The 22,225-nt window shown below is 40.6% G+C and overlaps 1 protein-coding gene across 1 annotated transcript in view; it reads left to right on the top strand.

The window, feature by feature from the left end:
• C2cd3 (C2 domain containing 3 centriole elongation regulator) overlaps positions 1-22,225 on the top strand; it is a 100,657-nt gene that overhangs the window by 35,239 nt on the left and 43,193 nt on the right. Inside the window, exons 11-20 of the mRNA XM_027407777.2 lie at positions 435-547; positions 3,081-3,199; positions 6,688-6,810; positions 8,032-8,520; positions 10,396-10,547; positions 12,482-12,728; positions 15,737-15,917; positions 17,534-17,717; positions 18,751-18,923; positions 20,288-20,411. Of these exons, the coding sequence (XP_027263578.1) occupies positions 435-547; positions 3,081-3,199; positions 6,688-6,810; positions 8,032-8,520; positions 10,396-10,547; positions 12,482-12,728; positions 15,737-15,917; positions 17,534-17,717; positions 18,751-18,923; positions 20,288-20,411 (1,905 nt within the window). The remainder of the gene's footprint in view (positions 1-434; positions 548-3,080; positions 3,200-6,687; positions 6,811-8,031; positions 8,521-10,395; positions 10,548-12,481; positions 12,729-15,736; positions 15,918-17,533; positions 17,718-18,750; positions 18,924-20,287; positions 20,412-22,225) is intronic.

The raw sequence follows: 22,225 nt of genomic DNA, 5'->3' as shown, positions 1-22,225 counted from the left end.
AGGAGGTCAGAAGAGGACCTTGGATTCCCTGGCACTGGACTCGTGTATAAATGGAATTCTTAATTGGTCTTGATAATAAAAACCCAGAGTCAGATATAGAGGGAAATGCTGAGAGATCAGAGAGAAGAAGCAGCAAGCCACAGCCACACCTTACCTCCTTAGCATCCCAGCAGACAAAAGAGCAAGTTCCTGTTTCTCCCTGCTTATATCCTGTTTCTGCCCAGCTATCTTACTTCCTGTCTGTCTGTACAGACCTCTAGACCTCTTTGGTTAGCTAGTGGTAAGCTCCATTCTCTGACCCTCAGACAGGCTTTATTTGTATAAGCAAAATATAACTAACTTGGGTCCTGTGCAAGAGCAACAAGTTCTAACTGCTGAACCATCTCTTTAACCTTTACTTTGTTTGTTTTTAATCAATTTTTTTTTTCTTCTAGCACTTTCTTTGTGGAGTATCACTTTCCTGTGGGCTTTTCCAAAAGTGGACTGGGAAAGACTGCTTTGATCACTGAGGTCATTCGACTTGCCTCCAGTAAAGTTGCAGATGGAGGTAAAAAGCAAGCTGGTTTTCTGCTGATCACTGCCTCTAACCAGAGTGCTAGAATTAGGAGTGTGTGACACCACCCATGGCCTGGTTTTTGCTTTTTAAAATGGTTTCACTATGTAGACCATTCTGACCTCAAACTTCAAGTCATCCTGCCTTGGCTTCCAAAGTGTTGGGATTTCAGGAATGTGCCACATGCCTAGCTGTAGATGGCATTGTCTTAGGGTTACTATTGCTATGATGAGACACCATGACCAAAAGAAATTGGGGAGGAAAGAGTTTATTTTGGTTACACTTAGTCCATCATCAAAGGAAGTCAGGACAGGGACTTAAGTACGGCAGGAAACTGGAGGCAGGAGCTGATGCAGAGGCAGTAAAGGGGTGCTGTTTACTGGCTTGCTCCCCATGGCTTGCTCAGCCTGCTTTTTTATAGAACTTAGGACCACCTGCCCAGGAGTGAACCCACCCACAATGGGCTGGGCCCTCCCCAACAATGGCTAATTAAGAAAATGCCCTACAGGCTTGCCTATAGCCCTATCTTACTGAGTCATTTTCTCAGTTGAGGTTCCCTCCTCTCCAGTCACTATAGCTTTTATTAAGTTGACATAAAACTAGCCAACACAAGTATAAAAGTTTTTTTGTTTTTATGTAGTTTTTTTATCTAATGTAGTTGATTTTATCTATTTTTTTCTTTTGTCGCTTGTACTTATGATATTCTTTTATTTTCTTTTATGTTGTAAATATTTAAACACCAAAAAATATGTTCCTGTAACCTAATATTACATTGCTTTTATTTTTTTAATTACATTTTTTATTTGAAATTTAATTTTGTCTGTGAAGGTGGATGTGAGGGGCAGCAGCAGGTGTGGAAGTCCAGTGCAACTTTCAGGAGTCAACTCTCTCCTTCTGGTGTGGGCTCCAGGAATGCAACTCCAGTTATCAGGGTTGGCAGCAAATGCTTTTAACCTCTGGGCCACTTACTCGCCCAACAGCTGCTTTCCTAATACACTATGCTTTGAAGACTGGGTTCTCATTTTGATCATACCAAACACTAATTGTGTGATCTTAGCAAATCACGTTTTGTCTTCAGGCCTCTTTTAATAATAATATAGATTAGACTATGTATGTATTTCATAATCTCTTTCAACTTTAGAAAACTTTCTCTAAGATGTGGTTAGCAATTTATACAGATTTCTTCCATTATTACATTCACTCACTTAGTCCTAAAAAAATGGCTTAAGAAACAGAATCATATGATAGATACAGTAATTATGAGGAAATGTGCCTAGGTAGGAAGGAGCAATCTTAACACCAGATTGCAATGGTTTGTTCTTTAAGAACTACTGCTGTAGCCAGAGTCTTTTGTTTGTCCCCTCAGTTGACCTTCCTGGTGCCCAAAAGAGGTATACCCGAGTTACCATTCTTTTCCTAGGTACAGCAGCCAGAGAAATTGATCTCACAGTGACTGTTAGTTCCTGGGCACAGGTCTTTTGACTCGTGTGTGGATGAAGACCCATATTCTGTCTAAGAGTAATGAGAAGATGGGAGTCAAGAATTAAGATTGTCAGGCATGAACAGAGAAGAGTAGGTCAAAAGTGGCTTTTTGAATGAATGAACACTCAGTGCCAGGTTCTCTACATAACGGTGCTGTTGATGAGAGTTCCACAGACCTATTAGAGATGCTCAGAAGTAAATAAACAGGAAAAGCATCTTAGAGGTGACAAATGTTACTGAAGTTAGCACATCATCTTTGATTGGATGCTCAGATTTCTTATTTCTTAGATGAAGCTTCATATCAATGAAGACAAACTAAATACCACTGTCACTTCATCCTGTTTACAGCAGAAATCCCCATTTATTCAGAGAAGGCCTCGACTCCACCTGGCATGGCTGATATGAGTAGATGATACTCAGTCTAAATGACAGCCTCAATGTTTTGTTCATAGCTAGAAATTTTGCTTACTTTTATTATTGGATTTTTTTAATTTTGTTCTTCTATGAATTCATTTCTCCCTCATCTTCCTTCTAGTTAATCTCCTTTTTTCTGTTTAGCCACTAACCTACCTGATTTTCAAAAAACAGTAATGATTGCTAGGCCATTGTAGCATACACCTTTAATCCCAGCACTTGGGAGGCAGAGTCAAGCAGATTCCTCTGAGTTCCAAGACAGCCAGGGCTACATAGTGAAATCTGATCTCAAAATAAATAAATAAATAAATAAATAAATAAATAAATATTTTAAAAAATCACAATGTGTTGGCCACAGTGAACTATATGAGTAAGTTTCCTTTTATATTTTGGTTCATGTTTGAGGATCATTTCTCATAGCACATCTGAACAGTATAACCCCACCTATCTTCTACTACTATACCCAGCCTTTTTTTTTTTTTGTCTCTTCTTACAGCCTTTGATTTTATGAAGTCACACTGACTGAATTCCTGAAAGAACTTGAAAAGGGCAGGTGGAGGCAAAGCATGGATTAATGATGTCTGTGGTTGGAGTGTATGACATGTGCCTGTTTATCTGTTCTCCTTCACAGTGGTGAAATTCCAGCAGCGATTTGTGTGTCCAATAGAGTTTGGTGGCCCGATGATAGAGCACTGGTGGAATTCTAACCTTACCTTCCAAATTTATGCAAAGAAAACCCCACAGAAAAAGGTAAGTCATTTGAGCCCTACCATTCACACCAGGCATTTTCCGAGATAATTAGATTTCTGGGCTCAAGTAGCACAAATGTTATTATGTTAAATAGCATCTGCAAACACACTATCAAATCTAATAATGGACAACCCTGTGAATTAAGTACCTTACCACCTTCATTTCCTAGAAGAAGAAACTGAGACTTAACATTCAGTGACTTGTCTGAGATTCCCACTCTAACAAAAGCAGGGCCAGAGCATCATGCAAGTTCTTGAAGGTCTGATCTGGTGTGGGGTTTTTTTTTTGTTGTTTTGATTTTTATTTTTGAGACTGGGTCTCATTTATGTAGCCCAGGCTGATCTTGAACTTGCAGTTCTCCCATCTTAGCCTTCTGAGTGCTAGGATTTCGGGAGTGTGCCAACCACAGGTGACAGAGCTCATGTCCTTGACCTGACTGTGCTTGCTCACTATAGGGCAGTATCAGAGTCAGTATAGGTTGTTTCATATGGGCCTTAATTTGAAGTCCTCTTTCCTGTTTATGGGCAGAATGCCTACAGTACGAAGCCCACACCCAAAATAATAAAATTGTAGGTAGCAATTAATCAGATAGTTCCAGTTTATAAAGTTCACTTGCAAGTGACCCCTCGGGGATGAGTGACCTGGGCGGAATGCACTTTTAATTGCTCCTTCAATGAAAGAGCAACCCAGAAGATGTGACTCCATCTTTGGTGTGAATAGGATGAGTGCAACTTTTCTTTTGCTGTGGCAGTCCCTCCACCCCAGAATATAAACAATCCAACTACTTAGAAAAATAGCAAAACAGGAAGAAGAGGGGGTAAAAATCACAGAATTGTTCAGTCATGAGAGAACGCCAAGACAACCTCAGTTAACATTTTAATATATTTACATTGCATTTCCCTAAACCTAGTTAATGTCTTTTTTCTAATTATAAAAGAATTTTACTTTATGTTTAAAAACTTGAAAAATGTTTTTCCATTGGAATACCACCCACCCAGAAGGCAGAATTTGCCTATAATCTGGCATGGTGGCACATGCTTTTAATCCCAACATTCCCAAAATAGAAGCAGATGGAATTCTGGGGAGTTCAGAGCAAGCCTGGCTATGTAGCAGCCAGGGCTACACAGTGAGACCCTATCTCAAAAAAAAAAGAAAAGAAAAAGAAAGAAAAAGAAAAACAAAATCCTCTATCACTAAGACATAACTATTGTTAACATTGGTTTTTTTAGTGTGTGTGTGTGTGTGTGTGTGTGAGAGAGAGAGAGAGAGAGAGAGAGAGAGAGAGAGAGAGAGAGAGAGAGAGAGAGAGAGAGAGAGATATTAGGGATTGAACCTAGGACCTCAAAAGTGGTTACCAAGTTCTCTATTTTAGCCCCAGGCCCCAGACGTCTTTTTACTTTTTATCTTGATCGGATTCTCAATAGGTTCCCAGGCTGGCCTTGAACTCACTTTCATCCAGTGAGACACTGAACTTTCTACTCTTCCTTAGCCTCCTAAGTAGCTGAGATTACAAACCAATGGGGCTAGGCCCTGCTGACGTGTCTTTCAACTGAGCACAATATATTACATAATTTTGTATGTATCTTTTGTTTGTTGGGTTTGTTTTTTTCATTTAACATTATGTCATGAGTTTTTATTTCATTTTTCTTTTAATAAAATAGTTTTTCACATAATTTTATGTTTGAGTAATTATATTTATGTAAGCCTCCTTGGGGCTGTCTTATTGGTATCTGATTTTGTCTTCCAAATGGTCTTACATCCCTGATTTTCTGAAAGAATGGAGGGTTGAGTCTAGGTGGTAGTCTAGCCCAGCAACTGCCTAAAAAAGGCCACCTTTTAGTTTTTCCTTGGTGCTGATTTGTTCAATTCTGTAATTAGACTGGAGGTATATTATCTTGTCTGTCTCCAGTTCTCTAGTAAGTTTGAGGAAGTTAATAGCTTCTCCAGCAGTTTGGCAATTGGCCCGAGTTGATGTAAAAGACATGCTCATATGTGGAGGGGAGCCCTTAATTAGAATTTTCCTCCTGCTGGAGATCGGCGGAGACACCTGTGGTGTTGGGCTGTTAAGGTAAAGTAAGTATACCCAACTTTCTAGTCAGTTCAGTTGCTTCTTTCATATATTTCCATTGCCCTTCTGCTTTGAATTGAGTTAAATCAAGTGTGGGGAAAGCCTGCCTCCATGCAGCTGTTACCCAATCCAATAAAGGGAGGGTTCCCCCTCTGGCTATATCTAAAATCATTCCATACCTCCAAATTTATTATGCAACTTTTGTCAAGCATAACCAGGGGTGTTCATAGTACTGTAAGCTTTTAGTGAGCAGGCAATGGTGGTATACTCCTGTCATCCCAGCAGATGGGTGGCAGAGGCAGGAGGGTCTCCTGGTGTACATAGCAAGTCTAGGACAGAGTAAGACCCTATCTAAAAACAACAAAATGATTTGTGAACTGATCGATTTGGTGACTGCCTGTCATACAACTATATGGATATGCTAAAATTTGCTTAGTTGTTATATATTAAACCAGTGGTTCTCAATCTTCGCAATGTTCAATCTTCTTAATACAGTGTCATGGTGAGTTCCCAGCCATAAAATCATTTCATTACTACTTCACAACTGTAATTTTGCTACTGTTATGAATTATAAATACCTGATATGAATTGTAAATATCTGATATGAATTGTAAATACTATTGTGTAAATATCTGATTGTGATCCCAGTGGGTCTATTCCCACAGGTTGAGAACCACTGCATTAGACATTTGTTTCTAGTTATTAACTACTTTTAACATATGCAATTTGTGTATAGCTTTTATATGTTATTTCTCTAGTGTAAATTCCAGAAATGGAATTGCTGCAGCGAAAAAATGCAAAGCTGCTCATAGTAACTGTCAAATCTCCTGTATGAAGATATGTTGGAAGTTTATATTCCAGCTTGTTCATATGTCAGCCTTTCATTCCTTTGTAGCCTTGATAGCATCAAGCATATGAAGTGTGATTTTCTTAGTCTTAAAACATTAGTTACAGAATCTTAAGCCGGGTGTTGGTGGTGCATGCCTATAATCCCAGCACTCGAGAGGCAGAGGCAGACGAATCTCTGTGAGTTCCAGTCCAGCCTGGTCTACAGAGTGAGTGCCAGGATAGGCTCCAAAGCTACACAGAGAAACCCTGTCTCGAAAAAACCAAAAAAAAAAAAAAATTAGTTACAGAATTTTACTGAAGTCATCAATATGTGAGAAGAAATAAGTTTTAATAGAGAAAGATACTTTCTGTGGCTTATGAAGCCCTCTGTAATCTGTATTTTCTAGGGGAAAATAATAAAACCCAGAAAGGAAAAGAAAAACTGGCAGGATATGGTAGCATTGTTGGTCACATCATAGTGGAGCTTTGTACTTCATCAAGTGCTATTCTCTTACAAGCCGTCATAGGCTGTCACTTCAGTCAAAGTCCCCCGTGGCTCCTCCTTAAGCTTTTTCTTTCCTTATTCTGTCAGCCAGAAGTCATTGGATCTGCATCTCTCCCTTTGCGTGCTGTCATTCAGTCAGAGCAGCTTTCTTTCAGTAACCAGCTTCCAGTGCAACAGGAAAATGGTTCGTCTTCACTTGGCCCCCTAAAGGTATGTGGGTATACATCCAGAAAGTCACAAATATTTCCTGAGCATGAACTACTGCCTAGCACTGAGAATACAGCTGTGAACAGGAAGAACAAGGTCTCTGCAGTTGGGAGGCTTCTGGTGAAGAGCAACAGAGTGCTGTGAAGGCAGCCAATATGTACAATAGTGCCTGGGAGGAAGCAGGGGGTGGACAGACAAGTACTCTCTAAGGAGCTGTGTCTAAGGTGATGATTGAAAAAGAAAAGTAAAAAGCCCACACTGGCCTAGAACTCACTATGTAGTACAAGCTTCCTTTCAAATCTGCAGTCCTCTGCCTCTTGGCCTCCTGAACACTGGCCACCATGCCCAACTCTAGTTGTGCAGTCTTTGAAATTTCCATACTCATGTCCTAAAACATTCTCTTCACTCCTAATCGCCCAAAGAGTAAAGTACAAGGCTTCAGTGTATTACCTTCCCTTCTACCTCACCTTTCCCTACCAATAGCCAAGACATGTAGTTTCTTTTTTGCTTTTGTTTTTGAGATAGGGTCTTACTGTGTACTCCTGGCTGTTACGGAACTCACTATGTAGACCAGGCTGACCTTGAACTCACAGAGATCTCTCTGCCTCTGCCTCTGCCTCTGCCTCCGCCCGCCCCGCCGGCCCCGGCCCCCGCCCCCGCCTCTGCCTCCCAAGTGCTAGGGTTATCATGACACACGATGATGATTTCTAACTTCTTGTTCCTTGTGTGTGTTTGTGGTTTTTTCCTCCAGTGCTGGAACTTGGAGCTTTGTGCCCATTATGTACCTCCTCTACCACAGAGCCGCATCCAGCTCTCTGAGCATTTATTGATTAACATTATTCTGTATAATGATAAAGAGGAATTACTGCCCCTTTCCAGGTTAATTTTGTGTTAGTGTGAACTAACGGATTCTTACGTTAGTCAATAGATTATATAATCTGTTGATGTTACTAATTCTGACTTGGCCAGTGGGAGCTCCTTCAGCTGGAGTCTATGTCGATTATACATGTCTCCATCCTTTTCTTGGCATTTCCTTATTTTCTGGTACAAGATGATTTTCTGGGTCATCAAATACTGTTCCAGTTAGTCTGGCAAGTTGATCTATATATGTCTGTTAGTATTTGAGGATGGATGAATTCATTCTTAAGTTTGCTGTCAGCTCCAAAATTCTGATTCCAGTTCTGTGAGGCATTCTTATTGATGTTTCTCTTTTGTGTTTTCTAGGTCACCCTGGAGCTTGTTCTAGGCAACAAGGATTTCACTGTTGTCAGTGCTAAGTTAAGTAGCCCCTCCAAACATACTTCACTTTCTGCAGCTACAAGTCCAGATACGATACTACCAGAAACACTCCAGGATACGACCTGTACCAAAAATCCACAGAACTCTAATCAAATTCATGAGGAAACTGCAGAGAAAACACAGAATTTAGTGCTCTCCAACCCAAAGTCAGCAAACCCTATAGACTCAAATTCAGGCTTCATGACTATACCACATCACCATTTAGTACATCAAACAAATGGGTCAAGCAGAGAAAATTCTTTACTATTACATGTACTGTTGATGGTGCCAGATGGCAAAGATTTTGTTTCTGGAGAGTTGGAGAAACCACCACCATGCAACGTTTATTTAAAGTGCAAGCTCTTCAGCACAGAGGAAGTCACCACATCTGCCATCTCGTGGGGCACACCACAGCCTGTCTTTAATTTCTCCCAGGTAACTTTGTATGTTTCCTGTCCATTTGTGGTTTATAGGGGCCAGAGGCAAACGTCTCCTATCTCACGATTCTGTCTTTAAGTGTAGAGTCTTCGTACTAGAAGAGACTTTAGTAGCTTCCTGGTGTGCTGTGCTGTGGGAGGAGTTGATGCTGCCCAAAGTTTTGATCTCCACTTGATTCCATTGTCTCTGTTACCATTGTTCTGTTTGCCCAAGTTCTAAATTCTACTCCTTTCTGCTTCTTTTAAAACTATCAGTTAAACTCTCTACCTATCTCTCATCTCTAAGCTCTTGGGTTTAATTATGTATTTTCTCTCATTTATTCTCTATTTTAATATCCATCTCTTGATTCCTCTGTAGAATTTTGTGCTGATGCCTTTTTTTAAATGACACTGATGATTGAACCTACAGCCTTGCATGTGTTAGGCAAGCAGAGCTATATCTATAGCAAGCCAGTCTGGTTTTCTTCCTGACTCAGAGGCTGATCACTTTCGGTCTCCAGACCAAGAGAAAACCTACCTCATCTTCCTTGGGAAGATTTGGATACGTTTGGCAGGTTCCCCTCCATTAGGAAAAGGGTGGAGGCCACAGCACATTCTCCTCCTCCTCTGGCTTTAACAAGTGGGCCCCCACTTGCTGAATCTAATTCTAGTCTCCCTCTTGTCTGTGGACACATGTATTCCCACAGCCTCAGCTCCATTCTGGAAAGGTAACTTCCAAATCTATACTTCTGTGTAAGTTGACATCTCCCTCCAGAGTCAGCTCTCTGATTGTCAGCTGGCCTTAAGCACTTGGGTGTCTCTAAAGCACCTTTGCACTAGCATCACCTAGTCTGTGCCAGATGTTCAATAAGGATGTGCAGGTGAAAGAATTCAAAGATGCCCTACCACTTGGGGTTCCTTCAAATTGGTGGCCTCTTGCCACTTCTTCTTTTTTTTTTTTTTTTTTTAAGATTTTACTTATTTATTATGTATACAACATTCTGCTTCCATGTATATATGCACACCAGTAGAGGGCACCAGATCTCATAATGGATGGTTGTGAGCCACCATGTGGTTGCTAGGAATTGAACTCAGATCCTCTGGAAGAGCAGTCAGTGCTCTTAACCTCTGAGCCATCTCTCCAGGCCCCTCTTGCCACTTCTATTAATTTGATGGAACTACTCTTAACTGTAGATTCCTGTAGATCCCAGCTAGCTTATTCTAAAATAATTTTAAATGCAAGATCCAGATGAGCAGCTGCCTTTGCTATTTGCTATGACACACATTAAACAGAGGAGTTTTTTCCTAATTAAATGTTGTCTAGGCACTGAATTGGCAATCCTTTGATAAAGGATTTAAAACTCTTTCTCCAGACTGGAGAGATGGCTCTTGCTAAGAATATGCAGTGCTCTTACAGAGGACCTGAGTTTGGTTCCCAGTACCCAATTAAGCAGTTAACAATGACCTATAACTCCCAGGCCTCCAGACTCTGTACAGATACCCACACACAGATAACACATACATATACTTAACTGAAAATAATTTTTTAAAAAATTTAAGCACACATACCTTCTAGCAGGTTTAAAAGTGATGGATCCCTTTACCTTAGAAAAGTTTGGGTGAGTTTGGTAGGCACCATATTTGACATACCTGACCATCTTCTCTGTGAACCCTGTCATCACAGAGAACTCATACTGGTTTGTAGCTGTCTTTTTGTATGTGTTATTCTCTTATAACAGATTATGCGTCTGTGAGGATACAGACTGGATTTTATTTTAGTATTTTCAGCATAGTATGTACATGCACATAGTAGGCTTTCAGTAAACACTTATTGAATGAAAGTATAAATTATTTTAGTGGTAGAAATTTTTTTTTCCTGTTTATTCTCCCCCAGGTAATACCTGTCTCTCTGTCTTCCAAATACCTGGAAAGACTTAAGAACAATGTGATGATAATTGAAACTTGGAACAAGGTGCGGAGCCCAGGACAGGACAAGCTGCTCGGGCTGGTGAAACTCCCCCTCCATCAGTTTTACATGTCATTCAAGTAAATAGGACCTTTTGGAGTATTCTTTTTTCGTCATCTTTAACTTTATGTAAACTGGAGATGAATTCTTTGGGTATGCAAGCATGAAGGGCCTTTCTCAGTTTTACGCACTACCTGTTCTTTCTCCTGTTGTAAAGCTGCCACACAGACCCTACTTCCCTGAGTTTCAGGAGTTCATTAAGAACCATAGGACTTGCCAGGTGGTGGCAGCACACACCTATGTGAGTTTGAAGCCAACCTGGTCTACAAAGCTATACAGAGAAGCCCTGTCTTGAAAAACCATGAAAGGAGAAAAGAACTTTAGGACTTAAAGCATTTAACGTCATAGCAACCTCTGATGTAGTTGTAGAAGAGTGAACAGAGATTCAAAGGAGTTACATTATGTGTTACATACATAGTAAGAGTAGAACCAGGGTTGGAGCCAGATAGCCCTGGGGTCTACTCTACTCAAAAGCTCTAGCGCCAGAGGAAGCCTTCCAGCTGATGGTTGCCTTCTTCATCATGAAATGGCAATATGGTTCATAGCAGCTGTTCTCAAGATTTCTGTAACAAGTTGAGATTTGCTAACTATATGTATATTTCTTTAATAACTAGTAAAACACTGACTAACTTGAAGCTATTTCTGTTCATACAGACTTCCTTTTCTGTTTGATTCAAAGTGCAGAGTTTTAATTGTTTAAGCACCAAGCGTGGCTCTGTTGCAAATTTTACAGACAACACTTGTGTGTACATTATCTCACTAAAGCTTCACTATAACCTCATGAAGTATTATCATGGTTCTTATTTTACAGACGAGGAAAGTGGTCCTGTAACTTTAGGAATTCAGTATCTCTGGCTTCTTTTTCCTCATCTCTAAAATGAGGGTGATGCTGAGTCCACTGTCTCACTTGTGGAGCAATCATGATTTAGTGAGAAAATGCGTCATAGGTTTGCATTGTGGAAATAAGTTAGGTACTTATGGTGGTAACATTGAACATAACCAGGCTGAGGAGTACTGCTGAAACCATGGGTATCTGTTCTAGCCTTTAGCTCACTACCACCACCGCTAACACACACACACCACACATCACGAACACATTACACTCACACACTCACCACACATTACTCCAAACACCACACACACATTATACATACATAATATACATCACACATCACACACACACATACATCACCTCTTTTTAGTTGTGACATTCATTTGACCTGCTATCTTTCCTTCACTTCCCTTCTTATCTTATTAGATGCCATCCTTTGTTGATCAAGTACAAAACAGTAGTAGCTACCAATTACTAAGCATTTACTGTGTACCAAGTACCTTGGTTGGCATTTTACATGAACTGTCTCAGTTTAGTCCTAACAACTCTGTTGTAGAAGTTTCAGAACCTATATTTTACACAAATAAGGAAATGGGCTGTGAAAAGTTAAATTGGTGATTTAAGCCATACAGCAAGTAAGTGGCAGCACCAAGTCCAGTGTCTCTGCAGTGGAACAGTATTACAGAGCGAGCTTGTTGAATTGATTTTATACAGTCAATGTGGTCAACTCGGAAAGGTATAGATGTCACAGTCTGAAAGATAAGATCTGGATAATGGTACCAATGATATCTACCATCTACTACACATTCACTACATAGAAGCATTAATCATTTTCAGTGTTTTTAATCCATTTACACTGCAAAAGTTGGCATTATCCATTATTAACAAATGATAAAATCTTATTTAACTGGACTCCTTCCCAGCCCTGTACTTACTGCAGATTGAATTTACTTTCCTTATAATTTTAGTTTGGTTACTAACAGAATCATGTTTTTTAAAGCCACTAATTTATTTTTCTGGTTATCAATCCATTTCTAGCAAACTGAGAAAATAAGCCAAGTAAGCAACTCTGACATGACTGGTAAGTTGTTATTTGCTCATTCACAATGTCTTATTCCCTAGAGATCCCAAGATTTCTCGCCTGCTGCTTGATGCCAGGTACCCAGTTGTTGCTGTCGACAGCTATATGCCTGTGATTGATGTGTTCTCAGGCCACCAAAATGGGAGTCTTCGAGTCTTTCTAGCCATGGGTTCTTCAGATCAGATAATGATGCTTCAAAGATTAAAGAATGAAGAAGGAACACTCCCTCCCTTCAGCCCTAGGCCAGCCCATTTCCTGGACCAGCCACCTGTAGCATCTGTTGCTATGGTAATGACCCAACATTATGGTTTACAGAAAACTCTCATTTTCTCTTACACATTTTAGTGAAACCATTACCCAGTGAAAGGCTCCATATAACTTGCACTCCAGTACTTGCTTTATTTTATGTGGGGGAAGGTATGTGTGTGCATGTGCACATTATTTTTTTAAGTGCATGTGTACACACATGTATACAGCAGCTGGTACTTAAATGCATGTGTCATTCTTTAGGAACGCTTCACCTTTCTGGCGTGTGTGTGTGTGTGTGTGTGTGTGTGTGTGTGTGTGTGTGTGTGTGTGTGTGTGGTGTATATGATTTGGGTATATGCACATGTGTGTGCAGGTGAAGGCCAGAGGTCAGCACTGGCTGTTGTTCTCTACTGCTCTCTACCTTTTAAAATGATTTTTAATTATTTTTCATCGTTCGTGTGTGTGTGTGTGTGTGTGTGTGTGTGTGTGTGTGTGTGTGTGTGTGTGTGTTTCGCTTGCATATACATCTATTCACCATGTTTGTTCCTGGTGCTAAAATAGGGCATCAGACTTGAACTGGAGTTACAGATGTTATGAGATGTTGTGTGGGTGCTAGGAATCAAACCCAGGTTGTCTGGAAGAGCATCCAGTGTTCCAGACTACAGAGCCATCACTCCAGCCCTCTCTACCTTGTCCTTCAAGACAGGCTTTCTCAATGGGGCCTGGAACTCACTAATTATGCTAGGCTGACTAGCTAGTGAACCCCAGGACCCACCTGTCTCTGCCTCTTGAGCACTTGGATTACAACCACAGGCCACCACAATAAGCTATCTCCTCAGCCCTACAAGTGCTTGTTTTAAGTCAGAAGAGTCATTGGTATTCTTCTCTTATATTTTAAATGATCTTTATATCCCTCTTAGCTCATTGAATTTATAAACAAAACCTAGGGTTAGAGCTATAGTTAATGATAAGAACTAACCTAGTCGGCTGAGCATGTAACTCAGTTGGTAGAGTGCTTATCTAGAATTCATGAACCCCTGTGTTTTATCTCCAGGACTGCACAAAACCAAGTGTGGCAGCACACATCCATCATCTCAGCACTTGGAAGGTAGAGGCAGGAGACTCAGATACTCAAAGCTATCCTTGGCTATGTAGTAAGCTCAAGGCCAACCTGGGCTACATGAAAGTTTGTCTCAAAATACACACACACACACACACACACACACACACACACACACACACACACAGAGAGAGAGAGAGAGAGAGAGAGAGAGAGAGAGAGAGAGAGAGAGAGAGAGGAGAGATGTGGGGGGAGGGGAGGAGGAGAGAGACAAGAGAAGACTTTTGGAGCTGGAGAGATTGTTCAGTGGTTAAGAGCACTAATTGCTCTTTCGGAAGTCCCAAGTTCCATTTCCAAGCATATACATCAGACAGCTCATAATTCCCCATAACTCTACTTCTAGGGGATCCAACACCCTGCCCACATGTGGTACACATGCATATACTTAGATACATACACATAAAATATAAACAAATCTTTAATAACTTACCTAGTATATAAAAGACTGGTTTTGATCCCAGTACCACAAAAAAAGAAGAAAATCTATTTGGACAACCAGGCATTAATCCTCCAATGTAAATTGTCTTGCAAGAGACAAACACCCAAGCATAAGACTAAAATCTTAGCCCATGTGTTGATGAAGTCAGTATGGTAAGTAAAAATGAAATGCCTGGTTTTTCACTAACAATTAAGAAATAATTTATTTTATACATTGCTGTACAATTGAGAAGGTATATTGGATTACATTTCCATGTTTAGTTTCATTATAGCTGCATACTGTGGATTTTGACTTCTTTTCAAATAGGTGGTAAAACAGAATCAAAGTCTCTGTACTAATTGCCTGGAGTCATAACTTGCTAATTGAAAATTACATAAAAGGCACAGATAAAGAATACTCCTATAATATTTTCACATCTTTTTAGCTGGTATATAGCCTTTAGCTTGCAATATAGACTCAGAAATCTATTAAACTCATAATGAAAGTTAGAACATGATTCTTAGGGTACATCCACGGAGGAAATCCTTGGGAGATTTGCCTGTATGGTTGGATATTTACACATATAACTGTTTCCCTCTTACACTGTCTTTCATCCAGTTCACCATCTGCAGGATCAGTTGTTAAGTTGCTCTAGTACCATATGGCCAAATTTAGCAGCTGCTGTGACTCTTAACAGGGCTCCACTCTGCCATTTTTTTTTTCTTCTAGGGATCAATTCTATTTCCCAAAGGGAACTTTTTGAACCACTATTACTTTCATATGTTTTTGGGTTTCAAAACAAATACTTATTGCAGTCTTCTCTAAATTTATTGGATTTGTAGTTAGGGTGTTATTTAAAACTTATAGTCCCTCTCTTAGCTGAACCCTGAATTCATCCTTTGAACATTTCTGTTAACTGGTTGCTAGTGTCTGCTGAGGCTGTGTAAGACAGAGCTAAAGAACACTGACTGCAGGGTCAGGGAGCTTGTTAGCCAACATAGTCAGGCATGTTAGCCAACTAATACAAGGCAGGTGTGGATACAATACCTGGCTCATGATAAACACTCAATAAGCACACAAGTAGCAGTTATGAAATAATACTCTTAGCAACCATGTGTTCACTACCTCTCCAAGTCTCAGCATTATCCCCAGCTTACTTAGAAGTAATAATTAATACCTGCTTGCTTCAAATATATATCCTTTTTCCTATTAAGAAGCAATGTCCTATTCTGTGTTCTGAGAGCTTTTTATCAACAACAGATGTTGAATTTTACCACCTTCATTTTTAGCATTTGTTGAGACTGAAACCATCTTCCTGTGTTCCACTCATGCTCTGAATCATTTATGACTTCCTAACACTGACTCAGTCTTACAGTCTAGGGTAAATCTGCTTGTTCTGGTTACACTGAGACTTATACATGGATTTCTGTTAGGTTTCTTCATAGACAAGCAAGGGTATTCTAAACAGGTTCACCTTTAAAGCTCACTAGTATCTGCTTCATTTCATAGCCAGAAAATCAAGGAAACCGATTGATGGAGCACCATTTTGAGTTCCATGTGGTGATGGTTAAAGGGCTCATGCCCCTTCAAGCAACAGTCTGGGGAGAAGCAGATTGTTACATCCAGTACTACTTTCCATTCCAAGACTCCCAACCCAGGGTGCTCCAAGGACCTGACTTCCTTGAAAATGGTAGGCTGGAACCACATCTTCTCACTCATGCTTGGTTCTTTTATTGGACATACTGAGGAGCCCTGTCTCAAGAAAAACAAAACAAAAACCCTAGACCCAGAACCAGAGCCAGAGTTTCTTTGTACTGCCCTACCCTTTCCATCTCTGACTTCTGGTCATTTCCAAGAACCAACACAAGAAGGCAGGGTTTTGCCTTGTTTGATCTCATCTGATAGGAAGTAATGTTCATATCTGCACGTCTGGCTAGCACGTTCAATATTACTTTAGAGTTCAAAGAAGGGACTTATATACAGAATATATTTTAAGAACTTTTTTTTTTTTTTAAACTAGAGCTAGGGATGTAGCTCAGTTGATAGAGGGCCTGCCTAGCATGTACAGATCTCTGGGTTTGATCCCCAGGACCGCATAAGTCAGACTTGGTAATGCTCACCTGTAATCCCAGCATTTGGGAGGTAGAAGCAGGGGAATCAGAAGATCAAGGTCATCCTTGGCTGCATAACAAATTTAAGGATAGCCTATGCCACCTGAGCCCCTATCTCAAAAAAATAAAATAAAATAAAGTAAAAGTGAGTAATGTCCCACTCCTTGAGAAACTGAGACAGGAGGATCACATTCATAGCCAGTCTGGGCAACTTGGTGTGAGACTGCCTCTAACAATCAGGTGTTACAGCTCAGCAGTTGAACCAGACTAAGCATATATAAGGTCCTGGGTTTAACTCCTTATATCACAAAAAAAAAAAAGACTGGAAATTGACTAAGAGCTGAATAGAAATGTCTCTAGAGACATACAAATAACTAATAAGCACTTAGAAAAATACTATATTAGTCTATTTTGGTGATATAACAAAATGTCTGAGGCTGGGACTTTCAGAAAATAAACGAGGTCAATTTGGCTCTGTTTTGGAGGTGACATATCCTCCATTGCTTTGGCCTCTACTGAGGATTCCCTTGGCTGTGTCAGAATGATGGATCAGCCAGAGCAGAAGGCTAGAAGGGCCAAGCCCATGGGGTGGCATTACTTAGTACCAACTCATTATTGGGAGAACTGACTTACTTAGTCCAGAAGACTAGCATTAATCCTCCTGGGAGAAGCACCATCCGTGACCTAAGCACTTCCCTCCAGCTCCCACCTCCTAAAAGCTCCACCACCTCAGCATAGCCACACTAGGGACTGAATCTTCAGAACTTGAGGCTTTGGGGGACAGATTATAATCAGACACTTAGCATCATCAGTCTTTTAAAGAATGCAAATCAAAATCTTTTTGAAAACTCTTACCCACAGAGACAGGTATAATTGTTTAAAAGACTAGTGTGTGAAAGGACATAGAAATTTTGGGCCCTTGTATACTGTCCACCAAAGGGAGATCTGTTAAGTATCATGGTACTTACTGGGCCAAAATCACAGAAATGTTAGGAGTAGCTCAGTTGGAAGATGCAGGTTGTGGCAGATGTGGGACCTACAATCTTTAATACGTTCCAGGTGTCTATGTCCTCATCTGTGTTCTCACAGAAATAACATGAGGATAGAATTGAATGCTCCGTATATAAGTCAGTGTGCTACAAATACAGCATCTTTTTACATGTTAGATATTCTCAACTATTTTTCTTTCCCAAAGGAATTACTCTGAAGTCCTTTAGAACTCCAACCACGCTGTGTGTCCCAGATCCCATCTTTAATAGCGAGCACCATCACTCCCTCCTGTTGCCAACTGAAGTTCCTGTGCAGAGGCTCCTACTTAGTATCTTCTCCTCCCAGGGGCTCGTGCCTGGAGGGGGAGTGCAGTTTGAAATCTGGTGCAGGTACAGTATGGACAGCACAGTTCCCCCTGCTTAGGGAGGAAGTGTCCAGTCATAATGAATCCTGTCCTTGATCAGGTGGAACTATTGTAAGAAACTAAGCAGGACCCCCTCTCTTGCTTTATATTCTTTATATGTGACAGTAGCTTGTGTCTGGGATTTACATTTTGGGCTCTTCTGAGCAGTTAGGTCTATACTTCTACCTGTGCTAGGAGTAAAATCCTATTAGTTTTATTTCCTACTGTCCTTTAAGCACAGCAATCACCATTTTTGATATTCTCGTACCACTTGGTTTACTTCAGGTCTTTACTATATGATACTTAACTACTATTACAGCCTCCCAGCTGTTCTCCCCACTTCTAAACTTGCTTCTTCCCACCATCAGAATAACAGTCTTCACAAAACATGAATCCACTTAATGTTACAATCACTGGTAGGTTTCCAGAAAGAATGCTGACCTGATTGTAGATGTCAGCCCCACCCCAGCATCTACAACTCCAGGAAACCTACTAAAATGTTTAAAAGGATACAAAGACGTGTACAGGAAGGAAAAGTAGGATCACAAACAGTACTGTCACATAACAAAAATACTTTCTACAATCAGGCGGAAACCAAGCACAAATAGATTTTTACAACCTCCTAGCTCTGATGTACAGCTTTATGATCTAAGAATGGATTAGTTTGACCTGAGAAGACAATAGAGTGTGTACTAACATATTCTCATCCTAGTGCAAATTAGAATCTCATAAGCCTAGATACAAAGATGAGCCATGGAAAAGAGGGAGAGACAGCCCAGAGCACATGCAGATCCCCGTGCAGAAAGCTGTAGGTCACCCTGAGCTGAGGGTATGATTTATGAAGTTGTTTCCATGTAATAGGCAGTATATCCTGCCAGTCCAGCCATCACCATATACCACCAGTCCAAAACAGCTGGCTCCAAAGATAACTAGCTACTGAAAACTGATCACTGGGGCAGACTGTGCTGTTTATCCACGTAATTATTCCAGCTGGCATTTTGTGCTTTTGTGGTTTTCAGATACTATTATCCTAATGTAAGGGACCAGATGGTTGCCAAAGGAACCTTGCCATTATCAAGGATCTGTGCCATGGTAACCATGCAGCACCGTGAAGATGTGGGAATGCAGAACTTTAATCTTCCATTAACCCCCAGACTTGAGAACAGCAAAGAATTGAAGAACCAGTCATCAGGTAATTGAAGACTTGATATTATCTTTCCTTTTCAAAGTCAGTATATGTAAATATCCTTTGTCTTGATGAATTTAATTTTAGAAAACTCACAGTTCCATGGGCTCTGTATACATGCTGCTTGTCTCATTTTACCTTAAACTCTTAAATATTTAAAAAAAAGCCCTCATAGCACAAATGCTAAGTGCTTTATAGGTACACTAGAAAAGCATTATTCTAAGCCAACATGAGCAGAAGTGGGACTGAGGGGATGTAATTAGCTTGGATTGGAAATTGACTCTAAGAGAGAAAGTTAAAAAACTTTTGGGGGCCTGGAGAGATGGCTCAGAGGTTAATAGCACTGCCTGTTCTTCCAAAGGTTCAATTCCCAGAAACCACATGGTGGCTCACAACCATCCATTATGAGATCTGGTGCCCTCTTCTGGCCTGCAGGCATACATGCAGGCAGAACATAATAAATAAATAATCCAAAAGAAAAAAAAAAAAAAAACTTTTGATGTATGTGTGCAGACATATGTGCAGACGGCACACCTGCCTTGGAACATATGTGGCAGTTAAAATGATTTTATTTTCTCTGTCTGAGTATTTGCTTATCCATATGTATGTAATCCTCATGCACAAAGTACCCTCCGGGTTGAGAAGAGGGTGTCAGATCTTTGAAACTAGAATTCCAGGCAGTATGGGGCTTCCACATGGGTCTAAGAACTGAACATGGGTCCTCTGCGGGAGCATCAAATGCTCTTACTGCCGAGCCATCTCTCCAGCTGCAAGAGAAGGAAATTAAATTAAGGCTAGAAAGATAGCTCAGCACCTGCTGCCAACTCTGATAACCTGAGTCAGTCCCCACGACCCAGTTGGTGGAAGGAAAAAACCAACTCCCACAAGTTGTCCTCTGACCACAGATAGACACAGGGACAGCTAGAACTTGAAAGAACTTAACAAGAATTTGGCACTTTAAATGGTGTTACCAGCTGATGGTTTCCAGAAAGGCAATCCAAACTGCAAAATTATCAGAATTAGCTTTCTAAGTCAGGTTACTGTGATATTTGTTGAAGTGTATCTGTCAAAACCAAAGGTTTCATCTTGCCTTAATTACGATTGAGTTGTTCCTCCTGAGCCCCGGTGAGACAGTTTGTTGAGTTCTTCTTTAAAGCTATCTCTGAAAGAGGCTGTAGTATGGAAGACTTTTAGAAAAGATGTCATGTGATTGTATGAAGTACAATATACAGCATGGACAGATCTCTTCTGTCACTCATCCGGTTTGCAGTCGTCCCCCTTCTGGCTCCCTGGCTAGGAGCTGGTGGTTTAGAAGAACAGAGATCCTTCCAGCCGACCTGGTAGTCTTTCTTTCTGTTGTCATTCATCAGGTTTGCTGGATGTGGGTTTGAGGTACCGGCGTAGTCCAAGAACAACAGAGGGAGTTCTTGCTGCCCGAGCTGTCTCCATTTCAGTCCACATTATCAGAGCCTGTGGTCTGCAGGCAGCAGCCAAGTAAGTCTACCTTAGAAAAGTGCTTCTTAACCCTCCTGTGGTGCAGTCTGTCCAGTGTGATGCTCCCATGTGGATGACTGTCTTGTGAAAGATTTCCATTTCATTAACCTTGACTTTCTGTTAAGAAAGCATTTCAGAATTTCAGGGAATCACTTGAAGACTCTTGGTGCTGTTACTGCAAATCCATTTCTTTACTTTGCAACAACTTTGTGTTCTATCCTCCTTAGCCCCCTCATGCCATGGTTATGCTCTGCACCCTAAACCATGCCCTGAGCTTACTACATGTCCTTTATAAACTTGTGGTCATGTATGTCTGTCTCTGAATATCACCTCTTTTTCCATCTCGTACCCATTGCATCTGTTCTCAGCATAACGACTGATGATGACCTACCTGTTAAAACTGACTCCAACCTGACTGTGTCTATTAAAAGAAAGCTGCAGTCTTTGCATTTTTGTAAGGTCCTACATAATTTGACCTCCTGTTATCTTTGTTACCTCTGCTTCCTCCGTGGCTCCAGTCACTGGTTCACTTGTTGCTTCTGAATGTATTAAGTGTTATTTCCTCTACTCATGTACTTTGTCTTTCTGTTTATTCTGCTTCCTCTGCATCTCCTCGAGACTCCCAAGTCTCCTTCTCTTCTTCTTCATGCTCTCTTCTTGTCTGCTAGTCCTGCCTAACCTCTATCAGTTACTGGCTAGCCAGCTTTTTTATTAAACCAATCACTGTGAGATATTCACACAGTGTAAAGGATTATTCCACAGTTAGGTCTACTGCTCATTCCAATGCCAGAAAGTAAGCACCCTGGGGAAGCAGAAGGCATCTTAGTTGAGAAGGCACCACTAAGGATAAATAGCATCCAGCTGGGATCACTGATCTAGGAAAGGGTTCAAAGGAGCAAGAGTTTGCTGCACTAGTTTTCTTAGTAAGCTTTCTCTAGAAGGACAGAAGGCAAGACTAGAGTCACAGTTGAACTTAACCTACAGGGTCATCCATTTTAGGCAGAGTGAGTAGGAGTGTTAGGTTTACAGAGTGATCTTGCCTTGGTGTGTTCTTAAATAAGATTAAGAGAAGTATAGTTTTTGTCTTACTTTATGGTGGTGACATAGTAACCTTGTCTCCAGCCCTACAGGGCAGGGTTTTTTTAATATTCAAATTAGAAACAGTCTTATTTTACATGTCAACCCCAGTTCCCTCTCCCTCCCATCTTTCCATCCCCCCGCCCAGGGTTCCTCCCATCTCATCCCCCTTCTGCTTCCTAGAGAGGGTGAGGCCGTCCATGGGGGATCAACAAAGTCTGTCACATCATTTGGGACAGGGCCTAGACCCTCCCCCTGTGTATCTAGGCTGAGAAAGTATCCCTCCATGGGGGAATGGGCTCCCAAAGTTCATTCATACACTAGGAATAAATATTGTTCACTACCAGAAGCCCCATAGATTGTACAGAGCAGTTTTTCATCAGGTTACTTCCTATATTAAAACTTGAGTTTCCCAGTGTCAGTGGTCTAAGCAATTTTAACTGAGCATTTTAATTTAAAAGCATTTTTTCAAGTTAGGATATGCTATTATATGTATAAATTATCTTTAGGTACTTCTGTATTAATATGCTAAATACATTATTAAATATAGAATAGGGAAACTTTAGTATATCTAATAACAAGTTTTAGTATTTTTTTTCAGTGTCCCAATTTTTTTACCCCATGGACCTCCTCAGTGTATACTCCTGTTTAGGACCACTCCATGCAAATATGCTGCCATATCTAGGCTACTACAAAAGCATGTTGTGGCACAGCCAAAAGCCTATATAGAGAAGATT

Source organism: Cricetulus griseus, chromosome 3 (assembly GCF_003668045.3).
Source record: "Cricetulus griseus strain 17A/GY chromosome 3, alternate assembly CriGri-PICRH-1.0, whole genome shotgun sequence".
NCBI classification, from domain to species: Eukaryota; Metazoa; Chordata; class Mammalia; order Rodentia; family Cricetidae; genus Cricetulus; species Cricetulus griseus.
This window is presented reverse-complemented; position numbering and strand designations above follow the sequence as displayed.